The sequence below is a fragment of the Suncus etruscus genome, chromosome 1 (genome assembly GCF_024139225.1).
Source record: "Suncus etruscus isolate mSunEtr1 chromosome 1, mSunEtr1.pri.cur, whole genome shotgun sequence".
Taxonomy (NCBI): Eukaryota; Metazoa; Chordata; class Mammalia; order Eulipotyphla; family Soricidae; genus Suncus; species Suncus etruscus.
The window spans coordinates 164,839,573-164,867,273 of NC_064848.1; the positions used below are offsets into that span (position 1 = coordinate 164,839,573).

The following is a 27,701-nucleotide window of genomic DNA, read 5'->3' on the forward strand; positions in this document are numbered from 1 at the left end:
CCCTGCCCATTGCTCCCCTTTTTCTGCCCTGTCTGTGATGTTTGAAGACTGGGAACTTTGAAACTCCTGAACCTGGTGCAAGCCAGGGTCCCTTCCAGAGCAGACAAGTGACTGTGACACTGGCTCACATGTGGGGATCTGAGGGAAATGCTTTTTAAGTCAGAGAGCCCTGACTCCTGCCATGCTCCTCTGCAGCTGGCATGTCACTTCTCCCCTGGAGAGATGGGAAGACAGAGAGCAGGAGGGGTGAGGTATGGATTCTAGGGAAACTGTTCTGGAACTAGGTTATGGTTCATTGTCTTTCTCTAAAAATGTCAGTATCTAGTGACCTTTACTTCAAGGGGGTGAAAAGAACGGAAGGCCCAATCAGGGAAGACAGCAAATTCCCTGAACATGGTGGCAGGAGCTGCTGTTAAAAGCAGGACAAGGCACCATAGTGAGGAGGGTAGGACAGAGGGTGAGAGAGGTGCAAGGAACACCTCAGTGAGATCTTCCTGAGGTGCATCCAGGTACCACAGCACATCACGCCCTGGGTTCAACTCTTTAATTCCATCCTTTTGAATCCTGATGAAGGAAGAAATCAAGCTTTCAGGAAACCCCTTGCAGGCTGCTGTGCACCTCCAGATCCACCTTCACTCTTCCTTCCTTGATGAACTCAGACAGAGAATGGAGGGAGGATCATGGACCCACTGTGTCTAGAAGCCAGCCAAGGGCTAAAACCTGTGTCCTGTCCTCTGCATATCAGGGCACACTCAGGAATTCCAAAAACCAAATCCCTCTTCAGAACAAAGTACAAACACATTCTCCCCGTAGCAGATCAGCAGGAAGAGCCAACATAGACTCCAATGTGGGTGTGGGTGGAGTGGTCTGATGGTTGGGGAGGCTTTGGTCTCACCTGACTCATGCTTGAGTATAGGCAGGACTGTGGAGAACCCAACTCTGGAAGCTGCTCCTGGCTGGATCCAGAAAAGGGTCTTCTACCCAGTGCTGGCTCTGGGAGCTGGGGTTTAGTTTTGTTTTTTATACTGCAAGATACCAAGATCAAAGGAAGAGGGGCCAGGGTCAAAGCAGGAAGAAGGAATGGGGAACACTGAAAACCAGGAGACTTGTAGCCTCGTGTACCTCCTGAAGGGGGCTCCTTGAAATCAAGGTGGACTCAGTCATCAGGAACTAGACAGTCAAATCTACCCAGCCCTTCCCCATGAAAAGGAAGCTGCTAAGGTTGGGGAGGAAATAATTAAAAAAACTGGAGAGTTGAAGTTGAAAATTGAGGCATACTTACCTTTCACTTTATTTTATTTTATTTTTTTGAGCACAGCAGTGTGTGGGGCCAAAAACCAAAAAATAAATTTAAAAAGGGGTGAGAAAAACTACTTGTTCAAAGAGAGGGCACAGGGAGGCAAGAGCTCCCATGAATTAAAAGAAATTAAAGAGGGTCCTGAGTGATAGTGCAGAAGTAAGATGATGGCCTTCCAAATGGCAGACCCATGTTTGATCCCTAGTATCCTATATGGTCTCCAAGCAATGTCAGGAGTGAATCCTGCATGCAGGGCCCGGAGTAACCCCTGAGCACTGCCATGTGTGGCCCCCAAACAAGAATAAAACAAACAAAAAAGAAGTTAAAGAGGGGTACTACACATCCTGAACTGAGATATGGATGAAAGATTCCAAAATGGAATGCACTTTTTAGGGATTTAGGGCAGCGACCCTCAGTTTCCCTTGCAGGAAACAAAAGCTGCCGGTTTGGGAGCTGTCCAAGGCACTGCTCCTTCTCAACATCAGGCAACAGCGACCCCTAATGGCCAAAAAACTTAAAACCAACAACACCCCAGCAGATGGGCAAAGGTTGCCCAAAGCAAGGACTTACTGACTAGTTAAGATGATTATAGCTATTTTTCGGTTTTTTTGTTTTGTTTTGTTTTGCAGCACAGAGGAACAAACCAGGGCCAAACAAGCAGGGCAAATGCTCTACTGCATCTAGCTGTATCCCTGGCCCACCAGCACTGACCTTGTTCATGATCCAGTCAGCATCTTCAATGGCTCTTTTAATTATCTGTTGTATCCTCTCAGGGTTGTCTTCATCTGAATGAACTTTAAAACTCTGTAAATAAAATTGAGCATTAAAAAAAATGACTTGGGGGCCGGAGAGATAGCATGGAGGTAAGGCATTTGCCTTTCACGCAGGAGGTCATTGGTTCAAATCCCGGCGTCCCATATGGTCCCCCATGCCTGCCAGGAGCAATTTCTGAGCCTGGAGCCAGGAATAACCCCTGAGCACTGCCGGGTGTGACCCAAAAACCACACACACACACAAAAAAAAAAATGACTTGGCAGAGCCGGAGAGATAGCATAGAGTTAAGGCATTTGCCTTGCATGCAGAAGGACGGTGGTTCGAATCTCCGCATCCCATATGGTCCCCCGAACTGGCCAGGAGTGATTTCTGAGCATAGAGCCAGGAGTAACCCCTGAGCTGCCGGGTGTGACCCAAAAAACAAAAAACAAAAAAAAAGAAAAGAAAAAGAAAAGAAAAGAAAAAGAAATGACTTGGCAAAATCCATGGCACCAGAAGTTTTGGAACACAGATCTTGAGCCAGGTATAGACTGGTGCTTTAAACTCAGCCTCGCAGCTCACCCCTTCCAGAATCATGATGAAGAGCCCAGATGGAGGAGAGGAAATAAGCGTGGCACTAAGCAACCTTGCCAGGCATTGAATCCCAGTCTACTTAACTGGCCCCCAAGTTTCTCCAAATCAAACTGAGCCCTCAGGTTTATCAGATATCAGGGGCAACCTCATCTCTGTTTCCTCCCTCCACCTCTCAGGGCTTTTCAGTGAGAAATCCGCGCAGATTTTTCTCTTGGCCATGCTGCAAAGCAAGCAGGAAAGAGAGGGGTGGTGGAGCCTGTGGCCGCCAATAATGCAGCCAGGCACATGCAGAGCACCGCAGGGCTGCTGTCCTCTCCTGTCAGATGTTTGCCCCTAAAATTCAACGTAAAATTCAGACTCAGTGCTATAGCACTCGGGGGCCTTTGAAACAACTGGCACTTCCTTGGACCTGTTCCTCTTGCCCCACATAGTCTTCTACTTGTCTTCAAGAGCACCTCAAATGGTCATTCCAGGAAACCCATCCTGACCCCCGAGCAGCTGTCACCTTCTCCAGAGCCCCCTGATTCTATCTCTATTGCTTTCCATTCTACATGATATTTTCAATTTTTTTAATTCTTAATTTTGGACTTAGAAATCATTTCTGACCTACAGGAAAGTTTCAAAAATAAAAAAAAATACCTATGGGGGGAGAGGGGGAGGGGCGGAGAGAGGGAGAGAGGGAGGGAGGGGAGAGGGAGGGAGGGAGAGAGGGAAAGAGAATACAAGGGTTAAGGAACTTGGCTTGTACATGGCCAAATGTGATTTGATGCTGTACCCTGTTTGTTTCCCTGACACTGCCATGATTGATCCCTAAATGCCAATACCAGGACTAAGCCATGCATATATACGTATAATCCCAAGAGTATGTATGTACGTGAGCACACATGCACTCACACACAATTCCCTACCAGAATCACTAGTTGTTAACATTTTGCAAATGTGCTACATCATTCTCTCTCTCTGTGCCTAGAGATAATTCTTGGAAGCCTGTAAAGTTACAGGCACTATGCCCTTACCCCACAATGACCTCAGTGTGTAATTTCCAACAAAAGGGACATTCTTTGACATACCATGACCAATCACCCAATCACATCCAGAAAAGGAAACACTGGTATAATACTTATTGTGTTTTGTTTTGTCTTGTCTTGTCTTGGGATCAAACCTGGCAATGCTAAAGGGCTGCTCCCAGTGCATAGCACCCAGAGGTGTTCCCATAACCATGATAAGAATAAACCTCAGGGCTCGGAGAGATAGCACAGTGGCGTTTGCCTTGCAAGCAGCGTTTGCCTTGCAAGCAGCCGATCCAGGACCAAAGGTGGTTGGTTCGAATCCCGGTGTCCCAGATGGTCCCCCATGCCTGCCAGGAACTATTTCTGAGCAGACAGCCAGGAGTAATCCCTGAGCACTGCCGGGTGTGGCCCAAAAACCAAAAACAAAAAAAAACAAAAAAAACACACAAAAAAAAGAATAAACCTCAACCCCATCCCCACCCCTGAATCCCACACCCTGGAGGCAAAGCATGCATTCTTTGAGTGCTCTCCCAGTTCCATGACAATACCATTAATTTACAGATAATATCCCAATTTTAATAATTTCTCCAGTAATCTCCCTAATGAGACCCCCCCCTTTTTTTTTCTGGGCCAGGATCTAATCTGAGTGCCCTTAGTGGTCATATCTCTCAAGTGCCCTTCCCAACCAAGCAGCTCTGTAGCTTCTGTTTGCAGTTCACAATACTGTCCAGGGGAAGAAGACAGACCAACTATATGTGACAGATAATCCCTTTATTTAGTACACCTGATGTTTTCTGAGATTCAATCCAGGCTGTGTGTTGTTAGCAGAAATGCCTGTCAAAATGATGCCAGGTCCCATGATCTATTTTAATTATCCAGTTGGCTGCCTTTCCAGCTCTAACACACAGTTGGGGTTCTGACAATGCATCCTATCTCCTCAATAGACACCAAGAAACTGGGCTGCCCAGTACTAGTTTCTGTGGCTCTACCTAACTGCTACCCCTGTACCTGAAAGACCACTCCTGCTGCCTGCCTGGGCCCCATCCTTGTGACCGACTGTGGGAGAGAGAGCTCCCACCCCATGCCACCAAGCTCACCTGTCTGATGGCATGTTGATAATGCTCTTGGGTGCCCTTGGTTGGCAGCTGCCGACAACAGCGCAGTAGGTATCGGTAGAGCTGCAACGGCGTCTGAACCAGTTCTGCCCCTGGTAGCGGAGCCATCTGCAAGAGCCTTGGAAAACATAGAGCGTTAATTCCTTGGCACCAGGACAAAATTCAGCCCAGACTCCTGAGTTCAAGCACTCCAAGGAACAGACATAGAAGAGCAGAGAGGCCAGCTCTCCCTCAGGCCACATCCCACAGAATGCAGAGCTCAAATGGGGCTTGGGAGTCTGCAGAAGTCTTAGGCCAGAGCAAGCATGCAATGTCCAAAGGTGAGATGTGCAGCCTCATCCTAGCATCTTTCTCTGGAGACCACCTCAGGGTATCAAGAGGTATCATTGGCAGGGAGCTCTGAGCTCACTATACACAAAAGGTCCTGGACCCATAGCAGCAACCTCACCTGAGAACTGGTTGAAAATGCAGTGTCTGGCAATCCTATAAGACCACTCTTTCCCAGAGCTGGAGACATGGTACCGCAGGGTGCTTGCTTTGTACATGGCCAACCTGGGATCGATTTCTGGCATTTTGTATAGTCCCCTGAACCTGCCCAGAGTAATTCCTAAGTGAAGAATTTGGAGTAACCCTTTAGCACCACCAGGCTTAAACCAAAAATATATATTAACAAAAAAGAAAAGAAAAAAACGAAAACAACCACTCTTTGCCAAAGTGGGGATACTACCCCCCAAGGTGGGGACTGGAACAATTGGGGAAAAAGGGCCAGTAGGAGCTGAGGTTGACTTGGAAGGCTTCCTGTTTATTTGCTAAATGGAGGTAGATTTTATGGGGCCAGAGAGAGCACAACAGTAGGTTGTATACAACCAATCCAGGTTCAAATCCCGACATCCCATATAGTTCCCCAGGCCTGCCAGGAGTGATTTTTGAGCGAAGAGCCCTGAGTGCTGCTGGGTGTGACCCAAAAACAAAAACAAAAATAAAAGAGAATTAAAAGAAGGTAGATTTTAGGCTGAGCACATGTTTTGCCTGAGGAAGGTCTGAGTGCAGTTCCCTATAAAATCCCCTGCACACAGAGGTGGGAGTAGCCCCCAATGGGTACTAGTCCAAAAGCCAAACCATAGAAGGGTAAATTTGGGGGGTTGTGAGGGAAAATGGGTATTAAAGGAGACAGCAGGCCAAATAAGTTTATTTTTGGAATCTCTGTATTCTTTTTTTTTTTTTTTTTTTTTTTGGTTTTTGGGTCACACCCAGCAGTGCTCAGGGGTTACTCCTGGCTGTCTGCTCAGAAATAGCTCCTGGCAGGCACAGGGGACCATATGGGACACCGGGATTCGAACCAACCACCTTTGGTCCTGGATCGGCTGCTTGCAAGGCAAACGCCGGCTGTGCTATCTCTCCGGGCCCGGAATCTCTGTATTCTAACAAAAATGGTCTGCAGGCCCTGCTTAGACCCATACCACAGCACCTCGCCCTGTGCCCTGCCTCCATTCTGCCACTCCCATCTCTCCTCCACTTTGATGCTGGGAGGAGTCTAGGAACTATGAGGTCTTCCCATGACTGGTCCCAGATCCCCTACACTTGACAAGTAGGTCCCCTGAGGTCTTCCCATCTCTGACTGGGAGTGACTCCCGTCCATTTCACAAGGTCCAGCTCAAAGTTACTTCCTCCACCAGAGGCACAAAGCCCTGCTCATGGAGCTGGTACAGGCCTCACACTGCCAGGGATTCACTGGCTGCCAGGCCTTCAGAGCCTGGCCCAGGCTCAGCTTATTGCTTCCTGAATGCTGTACTGGACTCAATGAACCTGTTATCTGGACTGCCCTGTCAGTGGACATAATTCTGAGGGGTCTCAGCTTGCAGTTTCGCACAAGAAATAGGACAGTCAAAATTGCATTTTCTGCCAGAGATGTTGAGCAGCTTCTCAGATCTTATCGATTCAGCCAAGTTTCCTTTCCGCTGCTTCTCTGCCAGTTTTTATTAGCCACAGTTTAACATAAATCACCTGAGGGTCAGGGTTGGCTTAATTAAGGGTACTTGTGCTAATTAACTCAGAAAAGATGAAAGGGGAAAAAATAAAGTGATTTTACGTGTGTAAGACAACATCCCTGTCTTCCCAGGTAAGAGCATGACTCCCTGTGCTCCAAATGAAGAAATTCAAAGACCAGGAGGAAATAGCTGTCTTTAGTCCTAAAGTTATGTGAAGAGAAGAGATCCAGAATACTAAAGCTATCAGAAATCCTGAAACTAAGTAAGGAAACTTATTAAGATGCTGGATTTAGAGACTCCCTCATACCATTTCCAGCACTTTATCTTCCTGGCAACAAGAAATGTCTCTACAGCTAAATTTGCCAGCTTCTGCTGGTACTAGAAGCTCTCACTCAGCATAGGGAAGAGTGGGTGGGCAGCTGCCCTCACCCCCATACCCTTCTTTAGAAGAAACAGCCCCAAATCAGGGCTGGGGATTTGCCCTGAAGGGGCTTAGACAGTCTGAAAGGGAAGCCAGGCTGACCAATCATAACCTTTTCCCCTCCAGTCAGAGCCATTCTTCCAATCAGCATCCTTCTTCCTCCAATCAGGGTCCTTCTTTGAAACTATTTGAAACTGGAAACTCTCCACCTGCAGGCAGCCCATCCCTAGGGCTATTGGGGGGGGGGGGGTCTGAGCTCTTCGTTCCTGCTCAGGTATGGCTTTGTCACTGATAACCAAGAATCCTAAGAGAGAAATCTTGGCCACTCAACTATGTCCCACGATGCCCCATTGGCTCCAGTTCTAAGAAAGCATAAAATGGCCAACTCGTTTCATAACACTCATCAATCAGTTGGTAGGAGTGCCATGCCTCAGCCCAACAAACAAAGGGGTTCCCCCTACCCCAGGACAAAGACCTTTAAGGAGTACTTCAGGGGACATAGCACTCAAGTCCTAAGCCTGATGGGTGGGCTCCACTGACAGGCTTCCCCAAACTATATAAAGTGCTAATCAAATATTGTAAAATGCTAGTCCCGGAGCAGATGGCTACCATCTGCCGCCTTCAAAATTAACATTTGGAAAGAGCACAACTTTGTTTCATTACTTAAAAAACCAAGCAATACTTAGAAACCAACCCAGCAAGTATGGGCGGGAGATTATTTCCAGCTCAATTATAATACTTAGTCATTCGCAGTAATAACTGGCAGGACTATGTGTGTGTGGGTCCACTAAAAAGAGCTCAACTAAAAATGTTTTAATTTAATTTAAAGTGTGGGTTTGCTATTATTTAAGGGACAACGAACCTCAGCACTTCATTGCTAAAGTGGGAGTTAGGTGGGGTGGTGGCCCTGGGAATGCCTGATCTTTTCAAGTCTGATCTTTAGACTTGGCCTTAGCCTCCTTCAAGCTCCCTTCTGAAGACACCTCCATCTTCACAAGCAACCAAAGCCAAACCTGGCAAAGCCCATCAAGCTCCTTCCCCAGTAGCCTCCATGCAGTTTATCTCTTCGTTGTAACAAATTCTATGTCTGAATGTCCCTCAAGACTGTTCCGGCCTATTGCTACTGCACACAATCACTTCAGACCCCCGTCACCACTTCTGTGAACAACTGCTGGGGTCCCCTCTTTCAACCTACTCTCCACTCCACACTTAGACTAATCTTTCCCAAACATCTTTGTAGGGCATATCCCTGCTAAACTTCTATGGCCCTTTCCCCCATCACTCACGACTTTCCCAGTGTGAGGCCAATGTCTGAAATCATTTTTAGATGTATGCGGAAAACTGACTTTTCATTGGCATGATTTTAGCTTTGTTGGCATGGGTAACAAAGGGGGAACTCCTGTAATTTCATAAGTATTCTGGCTTGACAAAAAAATGAATGGACCTAAATTTTTCATTTTTAAATGCATCAAGCAAATAAGAATGCAGTTAAAATGAGGCTATAGCAAAAATCATAGAAGTGACATCGGAATAAAAGCCACACTCCTTTCCAGGCTTCCAAGGCCCCTCTTGATTTAGGCCCTATTCAGGCATCATCACATCTTTCTCTACTCATCCTGAGCTATGCAAACTAATCAAGTGGTACTCTCCGTGTCCTGGTCCTGTCCACCTGTCACAGTCCCCAAACTGTGACATAATGGTAAGCCTACAGTATAGGTTATGGTTCTCCAGCGAGAAGCAATCTCATATGCATGTGCATGTGTGTGAACACACACACAATTTGGGAGTCTGGCAAATCCCAAATTTGCAGAGTCGGGTACCTGCTTAAGTCTGAAGGTCAGAGCCACTACTGAACCAGAAAGAGCCAATATTTCACTGGAAAGCCATCGGCCTGAATCTCTTTTATTTGAAGGAGGGTAGTCAGTAAGTCATTGGCTCTACTCAGGATGAAGGCCACCCACAATGAGCAGGGGAACAACCTAGTCTATTCAGTCTCCTGCTTAAAAGTTAACCTCAGGGACTAAAGAGACAGTACAGAGAATAAGATGCTTGCCAGCCACAATTTGATAACTGGCACTGCTAGGTATGACCTAAAAATACAAAAATGTAAGTAATAAAATGAAAGTGAATGTAGGGCCAGGGAGATGGCTTAAAGAGTTATTGCACATACTTTGAATGCAGAAGTCCTGGGTTTAATCCCTAGCTGTGCACGGTCTCACTTAAAATAACTGAGAATATCTCCCTCCTCAAAATAGTGTCGTTGAAAAATATCCTTATAAACACCCTAGAATAATGGTTGATCAAATGTCTGGCATCTCAATGCCTCATCAAATTGACATATAAATTCAACCTCCACAGCTGGTATTTATTTAACAGTCACATTTTGAAAGAATCTCCTGCTCTTGCCTATGCTACTCTTATCTGCTTCCAGCAATGCCCCAATCCTTCAACACTTAGTTTTGACATCTGGTATCTCTTCCACCCTACCCAAGCTCAGTGGAAGGCCCCACAGACCCTTTAAACCACACTCCTTACCCCACGTTACTCTAGTACAGCTTTGTCTTCTTAGTTGGATTATTGAAAGGGTCTTTCCCAGCTCTCAAACAACTTTCATACGGCAGCCAGATTTGTTACATCTTAATCTCCAATCTAAAACAGCCCACAGTTGGACACTATATAATGCTGAGTTATCAATTATTCATTTTCTTAGGTCAGGTCTAACCATGCTGTAGTTGTGAGACTGTCCTTATTCTTAGAAGACACAAATGGAAATATTTAGAGCAGTATTTCTCAACCAGGGGCCACATGGGCCTCAGTCACCCAGGACATTCCAAAGGGACCACAGTTGAATATTGTATAATTAAGGAGTCATGGTATGAGACTAGGGGGAACAATTGGTAGGACACAGAGCCTCAATGCTGGAGTTGCTGATTTGGAGGCAATGTGACATCATATCTTACAATCCACTTTCAAGTAGTTCAGCAAAGAATATGAAAAGGAAGAGCACAAATGAGAAAAGTAAAACAAAGAATGGAATAATAGTACAGTGGCTCAGACATTTGCCTTGCACAGAGATGACCTGGGTTTGAAACCCAGCACCACATATGGTTCCCCAAAACCTACCAGAAGTGATCCCTAAATGCAGAGCCAGGAGTAAGCAAGCTCTCAACTGAGCACACTGAGTTGGGTCCCAAAAAACAAATAAAAAAGATTAAAAGAATGTGGCAAGTTGGGGCTGTAAAGATAGCATGGAGGTAAGGCGTTTGCTTTTCATGCAGGAGGTCATCAGTTCGAATCCTGGTGTCCCAATGGTCCCCCGTGCCTGCCAGGAGCAATTTCTGAGCCTGGAGCCAGGAATAACCCCTGAGCACTGCCGGGTGTGACCCAAAACCACAAAAAAAAAAAAAAAAAAAAGAATGTGGCAAGTTATTATGTGTGTTCAGCTGGCATGTGCAAGTGTGGACACCATGCTGTTTATTTCAACTTTCAAACATTTTGAAGCTTTTCCAAACAAAAGACTATTTAAGAAAAATTCATCTATAGCTTCCCCATCTCCTAGTCTTAAACTCCTGAGGCTGACACTTCCCTAAACCTCTGCTCTTACCCAATTCCCTCCCCCATTCCACCTCCACCTGTCAGGTCCAGGGATATCCCACCTATAGTTCCTTTCTTTTTCATCACTCTCACTTCTAATTATTACTACCATGCCTTAATAAATTGTTCTCAAGTGACAGCACTATTCTAAAAAGTGCACATGAATTAACTAATTCTAACTCTCACAATAACCCTAGCACAGAGAATGCCATTATGCTCTGGAGCTTTTATAAAGAAACAGAGGCAAAAAGATAAAGAATTTGCCCTGGGTCACAGAGCTGAGTGCTGAAGCTGGAAGCTGGAATTCCACTTAGAAAGTCAGGCTCCAGGATCTGACAGCCTAGAACTCAGCTCTACCCCCACAATGAACTTTCCCTTTATCCTATAGTGGACATGGGAGGGTCTGACTAGCAGCCCTTCTATACCTTCAATTCTTTTTTTGTTTTGTTTTGTTTTTGAGTTACATCCAGTGGCACTACTGACTCTGTGCTCCGAGATTACTTCTGGCAGGCTCAGGGGACCATATGGGATGTTGGGATGTCAGCCACATAAAAGGTAATTGCCCTATCACTATGCTATCACTACACACACACACACACACACACACACACACACACACACACACACACACACACACACTTTTTTTGTATTGTTTTGTTCTCGGGGAACCATATGGGATGCCAGAATCAAAACCAGGACTGTCCTGGGTTGGCCACATGCAAGGCAAATGCCCTACCACTGTGCATCACTCTGGCTCACACACCCATTATTTTTAAGAGATGATTTGGTGTGTATGATCTTCATGCTTCCAAGTCATGCACTATACTATTGAACCACATCCCCAGTCCCAGAGGATAACATAGATATCCCATAAGATAAACATAGGATATCTCACAGGCTGAGCCTTCTGGGAGTTGCCAGCACCTGTCCCAACTCCATCCCTCACCAGCAACTATCCCTCCATCCCTCATCAGCACCCAAACTTTCATCGCTCATCAATACCCATCCCTCTTCCATTCCTCATCAGCAACTATCCCTCCATCAATCATCAGCACCCGTCCCTCATCAGCATCCATCTCTCAATTCCTTACCACCACAAGGAAAACGTCATTCCAAAGACAGGACAACTGCAATCTCATTCCAGAAATGGCCTTGAACATTGCACTGCAGAGAGGCTTTAAATGATTGTGGTCCTCCGACAGAGGTGAGACCTGATGAGATTCTTCCTATTTGAGACTCCTATTTAAGGAGTCTGCCACATGATCTAGAATAGCCCAGATTTATGCCCCATTCTCCAGCCTTCTACAGACGGTAAGCTCATTGTAGTCTTTCAATACAATGTTTTGGCTAAGTCCTCCTCATTCCTCCTCCTGCCCCACACAGGCCTGGACCCTCCCCCATTAGATTTGGTATAGTCTCTGGCATCCATGAACAGAAAGTACTTGACCTCGTGGCCTTCCCATTTCCTCCCTCAATGTGGGCACATTGTGGCCTCCTCCACAAATGCCTGTTGACTGAATAATCTCAAAATTAACTCCCCATCTTGAGAAAACAGCTCAGCTGCCTCCCTGCCTCAGGCCCAGGGAACCCAAGTGTGCCCTCTGCTGCTGCCTGTGAGGTGATGATGCCCCTGCAAGATCCTCAGTGCCAGGCACCAGAATCATCCCTCTCTTACCCATCTGTTTCCAGCCTTTTCCAGTTGCCCTCCAACTCTCTTAGATGTACTCCCTGCAGGAAATTCAGCCTCACTCCCACTTCACTGAGTCTGCAGGAGCCATCAGAGTAAACAGTCTCTGATCATGAAAAGCATCCTCACTGTGGGGCCGGAGAGATAGCATGGGGGTAAGGCATTTGCCTTGCATGCAGAAGAACAGTGATTCAAATCCCGGCATCCCATATGGTCCCCTGAGCCTGCCAGGAGCGATTTCTGAGCGTAGAGCCAGGAGTGACCCCTGAGCGCTGCCAGGTATGACCCAAAAACCAAAAAGAAAAAAGAAAAGAAAAACATCATCACTAGAGACCAAGAGGTGCTGAGCAAGAACCCCATCATGTACACACTACATCTGACAAAGGTATTATTATCAGCCCAGGCTGCAGCTATGGACCTGAAAGGGAAGGAAGAAGGTCAGCATTCCCAGAGATCCACCTAGGAAGAAGAGGTGCAGGATTGTGGACTCTGGTTGCAACTCCAGGGCTTTTGTTTTGTTTTTTGGGGGCCACACCCAGTGATGCTCAGGGGTTATTCCTGGCTATGCACTCAGAAATCACTCCTGGCTTGGGGGATCATATGGGATACCAGGGGATGGAATCGTGGCCCATCCTAGGCTAACCCGGGCAAGGCAGATAGATGCCTTACTACTTGTACCACTGCTCCAGCCCTCCCTCCAAGTTCTTGAAGAAAAGGAATCCTCCTTCCAAGGCTAGAGGAGGCCTCAGACACTCTGCCTCCACCAACAACACCCTCTGCCTCCTCTCCATCCACTCCCTAGGCTGCAGCCAGAATGAGTCTCTCAAGACAGATCCCAAACCCAGGTCTGGCACCATTAGTGAGTAATGACACACACAAAACAAGCTCCAAGGGCTGGAGCGATAGTAAAGGTAGGGCATTTGACTTGCACATGGTCAACCTGGTTCAATCCCCAGCAACCTACATGATCTCCGAAGCTCTACCACTAGTGATCCTAAGCACCTCTAAGGGTGGCCACAAAACAAACAAAAAAACAAGCTCTACAGTTACCAGTATGGATGTGTTAAGGAAGGGGGGGCATTTAAGGATTTCCCCAAGCTGCTGCCAAACTCTATGCCAAATCCCCATTCTTCAGCTACTGACCTACTTACTATAAGCTCCTTTGTCACTTTAGGTTTGGGTTTGTTGGTATTTTGTTTGGGGATTTTTTTTGTTTTTTTATTTCTTGTTTGGGGGCCACACCCAGTGATGCCCAGGGTTTATTTTTTACTCCTGGCTTCATGCTCAGGGATCACTCCCTGTGAGGTTCAGGGGTCCATACACAATGCCAGGGACTAAGCCTGGAAAGGCTGTATGCAAATGTACCTACTGTACTATCACTCCAGCTTTCCTTTGTCACTTTCTCCTATAGTGACTAGCACTCATGGCCACTCCAGAGAGGATGTAAAATGAAACTTCTTCCCAACAATTTTCAGGCCACTTTCCTACATCTTGAAGATCCAGTATAATAGTAAAATTCAAGGACCTCAGTCATGGCAATATATGGATGTGAAGACTAAGTAAGAGAGTTTGGCTCACACAAAGTGTAAGTTCCTATACCCATACTCCTTAGGCCCCCCTTTTATTTAATCCTTGAAAAGGCAGCAAGGAGCACCATATATTATGATGATATAATATATATCATATATAGTATAGATGCTATAATAATACATATTATTATATATTATAATATAGCATTATTTTAATACTTTGTCCAAAATGAAAGGGTGTGGGGACACATTAGAGATAGCTCAGCTATAGAGCACTGGCCTTGCAACATGAGGCAGATAATGCCATGGGTTTAATTCCTAGCACAACCCCACCACATGTCAAATGTCATTCTAATGGCTCTATTATTTAGGATCCTCAGTGGCACATGAAGTGTGGCATCCCCAATCAAATATAGCATATCCATCAGAGCAGAAACAACACAAAGAGAAGGGAATAGGGAAAATAGATTATTTTTATATTAACACGGAGGTCAGAGAAATAGGAGGTAAGGCACCTGCCATGTATGTGGCCCACTTTTGTTATATGGTTCCCTGAGCACAGAGCCAGAACTAGCCCCTGAACACCGTTGGGTATGGCCCAAAACTTTTTAGAATAATTATTTTCTTAATGAGAACTAGCACAAGGAGTTAGAGCACCAGTCTTCCAAGTCAAGAGTTCAAATCTCTGGGGTCTCACATGTGCCAAGCAGACCTATTATCTATCTGCAAGTCATGATGCCACAAACAATTTCTAGCTGTACCTCAGCCAAGTATATATAGGCCCCACACAAAGAGATGAAACCTGTGGTGAGCACCCCAACTAAAATATGTGTAAGGACCAAGTGCAGGAAGTTCAATCCCAGACCAGCATGGATGTGAGCACTGCATCGACCCTTGGGAAGCACCACAACCATAAATGGTGTGCTTCAATGAGAGTACTCGCCCTGGCGAGAATGTATGACAGCAGCATCACCACTAAAGAGCATCCATCCACTGGTCATAGCAATAATAAACAATGAAAGAAATGTGGGGGAGGGGTCGGTGAAGATAAAAAGAAATAAATCGAACATGCAGGTAACTCTTTTAGATGGAGGAAATTGTAAAGTACAATCAAAATGGTTAAGCTCCTTCTTTTCCTAATTCCAAGCTTCATCTTGTTTTTTTCTTTCTTTTGAGGGTGCCACACCTGGTAGTGCTCCGAGGGTCACTCCTGGATCTGCTCTCAGAAATCATTCCTGGCAGTGCTCAAGGAACCATATGAGATACTGGGGATTGAACTCAGGTGGGCCGCATGCAAGGCCGTTGTACTATTACTCAGCCCCCACACTATCGTTATTATTGTTAATCATGGCTCTGAAATGTGCTGTGTTCTCTCTCTATTTTTTTAACCACATCTGGCCAGAAATCAAAACCATACTATCAGCATGCAAAGCAAGCACTCCAGCTCTTTAAAACCATTTTCTTTCTTTCTTTTTATTTTTATTTATTTATTTTGTGGTGCCAAAAGTGAACCCAGGCTCTCAAAAATGCCAGGCAAGTGCTCTACCATTGAGCCACATCCTCAATTCCAGGGTTATTGAATATCTCATTCTCCTCACCCTCAATTCTCACCAAGCTAGAGAATTCCTGTCTATCCTTAAGATGCCAGCCCTTAGATTCCCTCACTTTTAAGAGCTAAGGACTTTGCCCCCACTGTCCTTACATTGGTCATCACACTGCCCTGTATGGAATGGAATGGAATGGAATGGATTGGAATGGAATGGAATGGAAGCACTGAACACATAGGCTAGTGTGTTTCAACACACTGAGCACCACTGATGCCTGATGCCACAAAAGCAAGACAGCCACTGGCCCGTCAGGATTTGCACACTAAGGGAAGCTGATTCAGTTCTGATGAATACCACAAACAAACTTCAGGGCCCTTGAAAAAAACCGGCTTCTATGAGCATTCTGTCCCTCACCCAGGAGATGGCCAGAGGGTTTTTTAGAAAGGAACATTAAATGTATACTCTATAAGACTGAGCTCGGCAATGGAGTCAGAGAGCAGCCTTCAGTCTGCAGTCAGACCTGAGAGGAAGGGATTGTTAGGCCCCTAGGAGTCCAAGGAAGGAGGAAGGGCAAGGGCAAAGAGGGTGCTATGTAGAAAGGCAGGTCACCTCCAAAAGGGTCAGTATGCTGCAGAGAAGATCAGTGCAAAGGAGGACTGAGAGCAAAAATGGCTGCCTACATGCAGGAGGCACTTGGTTCCACCCTGAGCAGGTTCCATGTATTCTTCCTCCCATAGACTGGAGCAACATTCAGGGGCATCCTAATCACTCTCAGCTATGTATGACCCAAACACACACACATATACTCTCTCTCTCTCTCTCTCTCTCTCTCTCTCTCTCTCTCTCTCTCTCTCTCTCTCTCTCTCACACACACACACACACACACACACACACACACACACACACACAAATTAGCCCTAGTCCTAGCCCTGTAGCCCCAAGCAAGACTACACCTGAATGTCCCCACAACTCCCTGAGCACAGCCCGAGAGAGCCCCAAACTTCATTTGAAAGGATTATATAGGCCAGAGAGATAGTTCATGGGCCTCAGTCTACACTCTTCTGTTGGAAACTGCTCCTCTGATGCCTGCTCAGACTACCTCCTGATCCCCTGAGCTCCAGAGATGACAAAGTCCTAAGCGGAGAAGCCCCCCAGCACTGCCAGGTGTAGGCCAAGAACTAATATAGGTATATGTAGTATGTGATTTTTGTTGTTACCCCTAGCATCAGAGCTTGTTCCTGATTCTGAGCCCAGGGATCACTCCTAACAGGACTGGGGGAACTAACTAATATATGTGGTGTCAAGGATTGAACCTAGGGCGGCTGCATGCAAGGCAAATGCCCTACCCGCTGTGCTATCTCTCCAGCCCCTATGGGCCATCGATTGACTAAATAAAATGCGGTCAATTAATAAGGCGAAATATTACTTTGTAATATAAACAGAAGGACTGCTACAACACAGCTGGGCCTTGGAGGCTAAAGGTTTAGGCAGTCACAAAAGATGATGATTCCAGCACAGAAAACCTTGAGATCAGACAAATCTAAAGACACAGAATAAAGATCACTGACTCTACAGTTTCTGAGCTCCAGGCGATTGAGGGGTTAAGGGCTTTCTGGGGCCAGAGAGACAGTGCAGTGGGCAGAGAGCTTGCCTTGCTTGGGGGGGGGGGGGTAAGACCTAAATTTGATACCAGGCACCCCAAATGGTCTTAGCCCTTAGGAGTCCCTGAGCACAGAGTCAGGAGTAAGCACAGCCTAGTCCTATAGGCTAAGAGCGTTCATACAAGGAGCCACAGGTCTCTGGAGCGGCGGTGAACCCCCGATCCTGCACACGGCCCCGCAGAACCACCCGCAGGCCCTCGGTCCCCCCCAAATCCTCCGTGCTCGGCTAGGCCTGCCATAGGCCTGGGGCTTCGGGCAGGCCACAGGGGAGGAAAGGGAAGCAGCAGCGCTTGCAAAGGGTCAATGCTGGCTCTTCCAGAAGCCTCCCATGCTCGGCCCACCCTATTCAGCCACGGCCAGCTCCGTCCATGCCCCGCGCCCACCCACGGCCGGCGCCGCGCGGCTCACCCGCCTCCACGCGGGGGAAACGTCAAGGCTGTCAAAGCGGCCGCGGAGGCTTCGAGTGCGCATGCGCCACGGGACCGCGCAGCGCCGTCCCTGCAAGGCCGCTATACGCACTGCGCCCCCTGCCGGCTTCTCGGGGTACTCGGAGGTATGAGCACCCATACCTGCTGGGTGCCCTTTTCCTGATGGGACCCCACCCAGTCTGAAAAGAAAGCTGCTCCACTAACAACCTCCTTTGTCTGTCTTGAGCAAGCCGCTCTTCCTCTGTTGCACCTTCTTATAGAACCCCTAAAGGCAGTCTCTCTCCCCCATCTCCCTGCTTCTATGCATGGCTGCTGAAATCCTAGGGATGTTCAAGAACTGTGAAAAGGCAGGCGGGAGAATTGCTCCTAATCTGCTCATGTTGATGACAGGAATTATATTTGGATGGAAATATGCGTTTTGAGTCATTTCACCAAATTACAGTCCCATAACACCTGTCAAAAGAATAAATATGACAGTAATAGGCTCGCTTCCTTTCAGACCCATCTATAATTATCATTGAGGGGAAGAATACTGAATTTAAACTCCGAGCTACTGGAAGAATCATTCTTTGAAAGTGAAATAATGCTATTTTATTAAATAGGCTCTCCCCTCTCTCTGATGATTAAAGCTAAAGTGCTTCCCTGAATTGATTTAAATACAAGTTTTATATCCTGAAAGAAAGAAAGAGAGATGAGTCTTTATCTTAAGACAAACCTCCTGCTCAGTGATGCTGCTGATATTCTCTCAGCTGGTGTCTAAAGGAGAGTTAGATTGTTAGTAGATAATATTGCTTCAGTTCCTGTCTCCTCTCGGGCTTTTTAAACTGATCTGTAATGAAAAGGCTGATTTCCTGACGTAGACAGATTCCATGTGTAGCTGATTTAACAGAACAATTAGGTTTTTCTTTCTCTCCCCCATCCTTTACCTATCACACGAGCCGGCCTTCAAATCAGGTGGGAGTTTCCGTCCGTGAAATATTCACCCTTCAATTTATTTTCATTATGTAGAGTTGGACCAAATACATCTGAAAGCTGAGATCTACCCTCCTAAATCAGTCCTCTTATTCACACAGGCACAGTCTGGCAGGTCGTTAGTGCACATGCAATCAATAAATCCTTCAGCCTTTAATACTCTTATTAGGAACAATCTGCAGAATCAACATCCCTTCCTGTCTTCAGCCTTAGGATCACTTAATATTTTGAAGACATCTCAGAGTTCGTTCTCTGGCCTCATCTCCCATTTGTTCCTAGATCACTATGTTCTTGCATCAGAAACGTTGTTCTAATATCTAGATCTCATAAAATATTCAAGAGGCAAGCTGTTCACTTTACCTCAAAAGGCTCCACCTTCAGAATCATTGTGCCCCTTCTTTCTATCTTCACAAGCGTAAGATTTTTTTTTCTTTCACAAAATTTATTACAAAAAGCCAAAAACCAAGGAAGGGATGAAGGGCAAGCAAAATAAGACAGGCTCAGACCACAATTTCTAATTTTGTCTCAATCACAATGGAAACCTACATTTTTTTTTAAATAACTGAAGTGAACTCCTGGAAATGTAGTACAGCAAGCAAACACCAACCCAGGTTTAACCCCCCCAATACACTGTATGGTCTCCCAAACTGCCAGGAATGATCCCTGAGTTGGATTTAGGAAAAAGCCCTGATCACAGCTAGGTATGTCCCCTAATTAATAAAGATTAAATAGAAAATAATTGAATAGTATTTGAAAGCAACATTAGGTTGAAAAGTTCTTTCCAGTCCAAACATTCACTTACAATGTCTCCAGGTCTGTGATCTAAAGGAAATATCACCAGTCTTTTCCTTTGCACTGAATTTTAGAGGTGGAACATCTTCATGCTATACAATAGTCTTTTTGTTGTTGTTGTTGATTTGTTTTTAGTTTGTTTGGATGTTTTGTTTTGTTTTGATCTGTTTTTGCCCCGCCCAGAAGTGTTCAAGGATTACTCCTGGCAAGCTCAGAATGCCAGGGGATCAAATCCAGGCCAGCCTCCTGCAAGACAAGAGTCTTACTCGCTGAACTCTCTCTGGCCCTACAAGATAGAGTCTCCCCCACTTAACAGAGCCAAAACACTTTCTACTTGAGAAATTTGTCACCCAAGAGTAGCCTCTCCAGGCTAATGTTTTCCCAAGTAAGTCTGTTGACTTTCCTAAGAAATACATCAACATATTCTCTGGATTTCTGACAGTATGTCACTTAACCTGATTCTGTAGGTATGTTTCCAGGTACTGACAGAAAAGATACAAGCCCAGACACTTCTCTCAGCTGAAACCTGTTTTTCCTTCAAAGAGAAATGATACATTTGCATCTTCTGATTAAATCAGGCGATTGTCTCCCAGGATGACCATGTAAATAATTCAAATTAATTCATCACTGTACAATAGATTTAATAAGCATAATAAACACTTGGAAGAAAACACTTAGGATCCCTGGCTTGCCCTTATTCGCACTTGGCATTATCTCTGATTTTCTTGTGAGCAGAGAGAGTAGGACCATGTTGTACTCTTCTATTCAAAATATGCAAAGTTGCTATTTATTAGTTTGCAATTTGCATGTCTCTAGTTTTGCCAGAACACGGCGAGAAGAGCCTGGAGTAACTGGTGAATGTGCCAGAAGGGAGCACCAGGGTGAAAACGGAAAAGCTAGGGAGAACTGTTCCCACCTCCACCCCCACAGGGTGCCCTGAACCCTAACCCTCCCTGATTCCTCAAGATTTGTTTTTGCAGACAAGGAAAATATTGGGTGTAAAAGGTTACATGAAATCCAGAATGCCTTTTTCCTTTAATTACTGGGTTGAAGCAGGGGCTGAGCAAGGATTTCACAATTTTAGAAAGAGGAGTACAGGAGAGAAAGAGTATGTTTGTGACTATTTGCAACATACACTAGAATTATTTACAGCCTGGGTTGGAGCCACCCTGGACCTCTGTGGAGAGTTACTTTCTGCAGCTTCATAAATCTAAACTTGCCCCCGAGTATATATCATTCTAGATTTCTTGGTGTGTTTTGTAGCCATATATTTATAGAGCCCACACGTGACAAGGCATTGATGATTAGATGTTTGTCATTTCTGAATTAGAATCTCCATATTTTTATACCTGGGAAATATGCTCAATGTCTTATGATTTTAGATGATAAGTAACAAGCACAGCTGTATCCCCCAATGGGAAATATAAATGCAGATTGACCATGTATAAGAGATATTTAAAAGTTGGGCCTAAAGAGATAGCACAGCGGCGTTTGCCTTGCAAGCAGCCAATCCAGGACCTAAGGTGGTTGGTTCGAATCCCGGTGTCCCATATGGTCCCCCGTGCCTGCCAGGAGCTATTTCTGAGCAGACAGCCAGGAGTAACCCCTGAGCACCGCCAGGTGTGGCCCAAAAACAACAACAAAACAAAACAAAACAAAAAAAGTAAAGAGGCTTTGGAACATTTTCTTCTTTTGCATTTTGATGGCATTCGCCTATCTTCACTCAATTTATTATTATAGGGGGTCACTCTTGGTGCTGACAAGGTGATTGGGTCACTCCAAAGTTCTGAGAACTATGCAAATAGTGCTAGGGGTCAAACCGAGGGTCTATGTACTTTACTATAGAGCCACAACTTCCACCCCTAAAGATCATGTTTTGTTACATGCGTGTTGCCTAATAGATGTGTGCTTTCATCCTTGCATACTTTTATGCTCAGCTGCTTAGTGGGACTTTCCTTCACTTTTTCTTGAGTGTTTCTCTCTCACTCTCTCTCCCTTTCTTCTCTCTCTCTCTCTCTCACTCTTCTCTTTCTCCCCTTTCTCAAAATTTCTTTTTTTTTTGGGGGGGGGGCCACACCCGGTAACGCTCAGGGGTTACTCCTGGCTATGTGCTCAGAAGTTGCTCCTGGCTTGGGGGACCATATGGGACACCGGGGGATCGAACCGCGGTCCGTCCAAGGCTAGCGCAGGCAAGGCAGGCACCTTACCTTTAGCGCCACCGCCCGGCCCAAGAGTCTTTTTTTTTTGCTGTTGTTGTTGTTTGGGCCACACCCATTTGACGCTCAGGGGTTACTCCTGGCTATGTTCTCAGAAATCGCCCCTGGCTTGGGGGGACCATATGGAACGCCGGGGGATCGAACCGCTGTCCGTCCTCTGCTAGCGATTGCAAGGCAGACACCTTACCTCTAGCGCCACCTTCCCGGCCCCAAAATTTCTAAATAAAACCTGTCTTTATTTCAAAAATAGCTAAATAAATGAATCAAAACACCTGAGTGTCAAAGAGAGAACAGTAGGTAGGTCATTTGCCTTCTTTGATGCCAAGCAGAATTTGATTCCTGGTATCCCATAAGATCCAACAAGCACCACTGAAAGCGATTTCTGCATGCAGAGTCAGGAGTAATCTCTGAGTGTCATTGGTTGTGACCCCCACAACAACAACAAAAAAATAAAACAAATAAAATAAAATCACCTGTTCACTGGTTGGGTTCAACAGAAAGGGTTTAATACCTTCAGCCTGCAAAGGAAAAAGGAAAAAGAAAGAATTTACCTGTCCCCAAAATATATATCTGCTACCACTGACTACATCTACAGAGCCTGAAGGTAGGAATTAGGGGCCAGTGCAGCAGGTAAGACATTTGCCTCCTATGCAGCTGACCTGGGTTTGAACCTCCAACACCATATATCAAACACCACCAGTAGTGACCCCTGAATACAGCTAGATATGACCCAAAAAAACAAATAAATTAGGAATTAAGTGCTACCAGTAATGGAACTGGAGACTACATGAAACAACCCATTTTATTAAATAGAATACCTGGAGGAGAAGAGAGGTAAGTGCAAAGGAAAAATGAAGGGGTGGCAATGAGGGGAATAGAGGGAGTAAAGAAGGTAATCACCTTTTCCATGCTCTTCCAGAATAAAAGGCCTGACACAGTTAAGTGAAGCCCTGGAAACACAAAGGGTGTTATTAATTAAGGGAAGTCATTCTTCACATGGCCAGGAAATAGGCTGTTCTGGTCAATCAGACATGTGGTTAATAGTTACCTTCCACCTCAGTGTTCATTTGTAAGTCTCCCCCATGTGCAAAGCCCTGGGCCCCCACAAGGCTTCTGCCTTGTCTACCTCCATATTCTCTTAACTTCCTCACTTTTTTTTTATTGGGAGTCAATCTGCTGTTTTATTCTTCTGATGTACTGTTCCCACCTCACCCCTTTACTGAATTTTTAGAATTGTATGAATAGACCAACAAAACTCCTTATAGGATCCTGCAGGTATTGTCTCTTCCACATGCATTTTTCTTTCTCCTACTGCTGCTCAGGGGCTTTCAGACTCCCCAGTGTCTATCAGACTCCCCGTCTTCCTTTCACCTCTGTTCCTCCTCCATTCCACAGCTGTCCAGATGTCCCAGATCTCTCATGACCTGGAGCAGATAATTTCGCCCAGAGTGACCCGCGATTTTCTCCCTAGCACACATTACAGTTTATAATGATACATATCAAAGATTTGTTTCTCCCTGAAAAAGACTCCAAAGCAAGAATTTGAGGGCAAATAGTTGATTTCAAAGGTCCTACAAAATACATAGACAGGAAGATAATAACAAAATATCCTGTCCAAGACATTTCTTTGGTAGGTGAGTAAGCTTTGTTCTGTTTGGGAGCCAAGGTGGAATATAGACCCCAGCCTCTGCCTCTTGGGGACATAAGAACTGGGTATTATATATCACTTCCGGTTAATTGGTTATTTGGACAATGCTCAGAGGAGCACTTAATTCACTGAACTGCTTCTGCCCTGCCACACTCTAAGGTAAAGAACTGCAGATACTGAGAATTGAAAGCTGGCCAGATATAAAGAACAGCCAAAACTCTTGCCACTAAGAACAAGGCCCTGCCAGTCCTGTTTATTACACGCACGCCAAGGCCATACTGTGTATACAGGCATATGTACCTCATCTTCACTCTCTTTCACTGTTTTTTCCTAGTGCCAGTGCCTCCTTTCTGGGGTCCCCCTTCCCAGTTCTCTATCCTCCATCACACTTACTCAGGAACCCACCATCCTCCTCCTCCCTTCTGTTCCTAAATAGACTCGTGTTGAGAAAGTGATACAACAGAATTTCTGGAATCTACTTCACATTTATGATCCAAATTCCAAATGATCTGGATGCTTCCTGAGAAAAAAAATGACTGTTTCTTAGTACTCCCATAGCCTACCTCCTTCTTTTCCCAGGTGATATCTTGCTAAAGCTTAAGATACCATCAGTAATGGGGTCCAGAGAGACAGTACAATAGGTATAGTGCTTGCCTTGCATGTGGCTGACCTGGGTTCAATCCCTGGCACCTTTTTGGTCCTTCAAGCCTGCCAGGAGTGGTTTCTGAGTGCAGAACGAGGAGTAACCCCTAAGCACTGCCAGGTGTGGCCCCCAAACAAAAAATGATCCCATTAGTAGAGAACATATTACCCCTTCTCCTTGTCACAAATGAACATGTTGTTAGGTCTTTTAAAAACCAATCCCTATGGTTCCCAGTAGATGGCTCCATGGCAAAAAGAATCTGACTTGCAAGTGCAGGCCATGAGTTTGATCCCCAATGTCACTCACATGTACTGAGCATAGCCCCTGCAACTAGACTGTTTAGGATCTTCAGCACAGCCAACTAAATATGGTCTCTGGTGAGATGATCACACAATCAGATTTATGAGAACACCACAACTCGTGTATGAGCTGGGTGAACTCTTCTACTACAGACACTCAGGTACTACAACAAGAAATGCAACTTCTACCAGGACCACCACCAGAATGAGTGCTAGCACCATAATTAAAGGAGACCTGAGCTCCCCTCAGTATTGTGCATGAGTATACACTCTGAGTGATTCACAGCCATCACTACAAGGGGAGATAAATGGGTAAACATTCCCTCTCCTAATTCTCTAGGTCCTATCCCATCCCCAACACCATCCTGTCCTGAAATCTTTGTACCCACATGTGTCTCCATGTTTTAATCTCCTCTCTGCCACTTGGTCATCTAAGCAACATTCTAAAGTGGTTCTAGGCCTTCTCACTCAAAGTATGATTCATGAATCACAACATTGTCTTATTTAGGAACTTGGTAATTGCAGAATCCCCTACTCTAGATGCAGAATCAGAATCTATATTTTAAAAGAATCCCTACCTGGTTCTTTAGAACATTAAAATTTAAGACGCACTGACTAGGCTGGAAAGATAACTCTAATAGACTGAGCACAGGGATGGATCAATGGCACAGACGGTAGGGCATTTGCTTTGCATGTAGCCCACCTGAGTTCAATCATTGGCATCCCCATATCCCCATGATGTCGTTATGGTCCCCGGAGCCTACTAGGAGTGATTTTTGAGTGCAGAGCCAGGAGTAACTCCTGAGCATTGCTGGATGTGGCCTCCCCCCCACCAAAAGGAAAAAAAAGGACTGAGCACATTCTTTGCATACAGGAGGCCTGAGATTGCAACCAGGCACTGCCTGGTCCCCTGAACACCACCAAGATCAATCCCCCAGGATAAAGCTTAGGAGTCGCACCCAATTGAGGCCCCAAATCAAAAGACAAACAAATTAAGCAGTGCTGACCTCTATTTCTCTGCTCTATTTTCATCACAGTCAAACTTTTACCCAGTCATTTACTGAATGTTTATGCAGCACTATTGGGTGCCAAACAGTTTTTTAGGTTCAAGAGATACAGAAAAATAAAATAATTGGTAGGCCTGGTAATGTAAATGCACATATAAGGCCCTGAGGTGTTTTTTTTTTTTAATAAAATAAAGAGAAAGAAAAAACAATCATGCCCTCTGGTTTCCTGGTGTGAGTGAACAAGAAAAAAAGATGTGATCAGGTCATAAATAAATGCTTTACAGAGAAATAAAATATGGTCATGTGACAGTCACCAGATGGCTACTTGAGATCATTCCAAAGAGGTGACATTTAAACTGAGATCTAAATGACAAGAAGTCATCAGTAACGTTGTCTACACAGTCTGTCTCACTCCTTCACTCATTTATCCATTCATTCTTCAACAGATGCAACTGGCATCCATCCTCACGCCACAGCACAGCATCTCTTCTTCTCAGATTCTGCTGCTCTGCATGCAGTCACAAGCAAGCTCTCTTTCCCCATCTTGGGCTTCCTGTTCTCAGCAACCTCTGGTTGGTGATCTGCAACCTCCTTCATGAAACATAGAGTTAAAATTTCTACCTAATTAGCCTTTTCCTTGCCATAGATCATTCAATGTTAATTCTTGTTAAAAATAAATGTTTGAAGACTTCTCTAAGTCAGAGGAAGCTAGAGCAGAGAAGATAAAAGGGGAAAAGATAAATGAGAAACATTTTATTCAAGTTTAAACATGTAACTCCAAATCAGAAAAAAATTGTGGGTTTTTTTTTAACTTTTTATTATGACAGGTATATGTGGGAATGAGAGGGCTAATTGCTTTGATCCAGCTCTAAAAGGAAAAAGGTCTTTGAATGTCTGACCCGCCTCCCTGAGGCTTTTATCAGCTCTCAGGGGTTTAGCACAGGAAGGAAAACAGGAGGGGGCTCTGAGGCTTTTTACAGGACTCCCAGTCAGTCTAAACTCCAATGCCAGGCCTAAAGAGTGCTCAGCATGAGGCAGCACATGCTTTGCATGCAGGAAGTCTGGGTTGGGTCACTCCTTAGTGCACCACCAGAAGAGACTCCCAAGCACAAAGCTAGAAGTAGCTCCTTAGCACTGCCACGTATGACTTCCAAACAAAAGCAGCTCCAGTGCCAATTCTGGAGGGAAAATTGATGCATTGAGGGGTTTGGGGATGGGACAGGAGTAAAACCACTTGCTAAAATCTGCAGAAGCTCACCCAGGAGATGCAAGTGAGTTATTATTAGCCCACTGGTGTGCAGAAAGACCTAATTCAGCACAGAAATGTAGATTAGGAATGTTAGGGTACAGTGTCAACATGTGGATTAATAGAGGTGGAGTACCCACTATTTTTCTCAGGAATGAGCTATGAAAATAAAATAAATAAATAAATTGAGGGTGGTACTACACTCACCATGTTTGTATGGTCAATATGTTGAACTGCTGTCCATCCTAGGTTAGCGCGTGCAAGGCAAATGCCCTATCACTTGTGCCACTGCTCTGGCCCTAGATGTTTCCTTTTTTTTTTTTTTTTCTTTTTTGATTTTTGGTTTTTGGGTCACACCCAACAGTACAGAGTACAGAGTACAGAGTTACTCCTAAGTATACGCTCAGAAATCACTCCTGGCAGGCTCTTGGGACCATATGGGATGCCAGGATTTGAACCACCATTCTTCTGCATGTAAGGCAAACGCTCCACCTCCATACTATTTCTCCGGCCCCTATGTTTCTTTTTAATTTACAAATACTGGCTTCCTTTTCAAGGTCTTGTTCTCCCTTGAACACATTCCTCACTTGCTTGTTTCTATGTTCTTTGTTTACCTATGTTCACAATGGAGAAGCCTGTATTCTCTCTTGAACAAGTATTTCTCCCTTTCTCACCCTCACATAGTTCTAAATAAGTTTCAATAAAAACTATTTGTGCCACCAAAATAATAATAATTTCCAAATATTGTTCAGCCCACTGGAAGCATATAGATCTTCTATTGCCCTCATGCCACATGCCAATGGCCCACCACCATAACAGAACCACAACCACCAATGCATGTGTATGATTTTTCAATTACTTGCTGCCTTGACTTTATAGCTTTCTGCCCATGGAATTTGAGAGTATTGTACTCGGCTCTCTGTAGTCAGGGAGTAGGGCCAAAGGCAAAGAAGAAAGGAGAGATAATATGGCTGGAGAGATAATATGGAGAGATAATTTGCCTTGCTTCATGCCAACCCTGGATCAAATTCCCCCCCATAAGTTCCCCAAGTACAGCCAAGGATCACTCCAAAGTGGGGGGTAGGCAGCCTCCTTCCAACCCCCATGCTTCCTGAAGGCCTGGCAGTCACACCCACACCCCACAGTTGGTGTCATGTAAACTCTTAAGCCCAGCTGTGAGTTCCTGGAGCTCACAGCTGCATCTGTGGCTGTATGACACCTCCAAATTCCTCAATACTGACTCCCTAGTAGAAG

The 27,701-nt window shown here is 45.2% G+C and overlaps 2 protein-coding genes across 3 annotated transcripts in view; both read right to left on the bottom strand.

The window, feature by feature from the left end:
• PIGS (phosphatidylinositol glycan anchor biosynthesis class S) overlaps window positions 1-27,701 on the bottom strand; it is a 1,033,024-nt gene that overhangs the window by 365,250 nt on the left and 640,073 nt on the right. The window lies entirely within an intron of this gene.
• On the bottom strand, window positions 529-17,674 carry LYRM9 (LYR motif containing 9). Of its 2 annotated transcripts, XM_049772754.1 has the most exons (4): window positions 17,605-17,674; window positions 4,752-4,887; window positions 2,009-2,101; window positions 529-1,025 (listed from the first exon to the last, which is right to left on the bottom strand). In XM_049772754.1, exons 2-4 carry the CDS (start codon window positions 4,875-4,877, stop codon window positions 1,008-1,010), a joined length of 237 nt encoding a protein of 78 aa, XP_049628711.1. In that variant the 5' UTR covers window positions 4,878-4,887; window positions 17,605-17,674; the 3' UTR covers window positions 529-1,007. The 2 variants fall into 2 exon arrangements, with proteins under 2 accessions (XP_049628711.1, XP_049628710.1); XM_049772753.1 differs by lacking the exon at window positions 529-1,025 and having other exon boundaries at window positions 1,844-2,101.

Coding starts and splice junctions, on each gene's coding strand:
- LYRM9 (XM_049772753.1), bottom strand. CDS start 4,877: ATGGCTCCGCTACCAGGGGCAGAACTGGTTCAGACGCCGTTGCAGCTC. Junction 2,102..4,751: donor ATCAACATGCCATCAGACAG/GTGAGCTTGGTG, acceptor TTTTATTTACAG/AGTTTTAAAGTTCATTCAGA.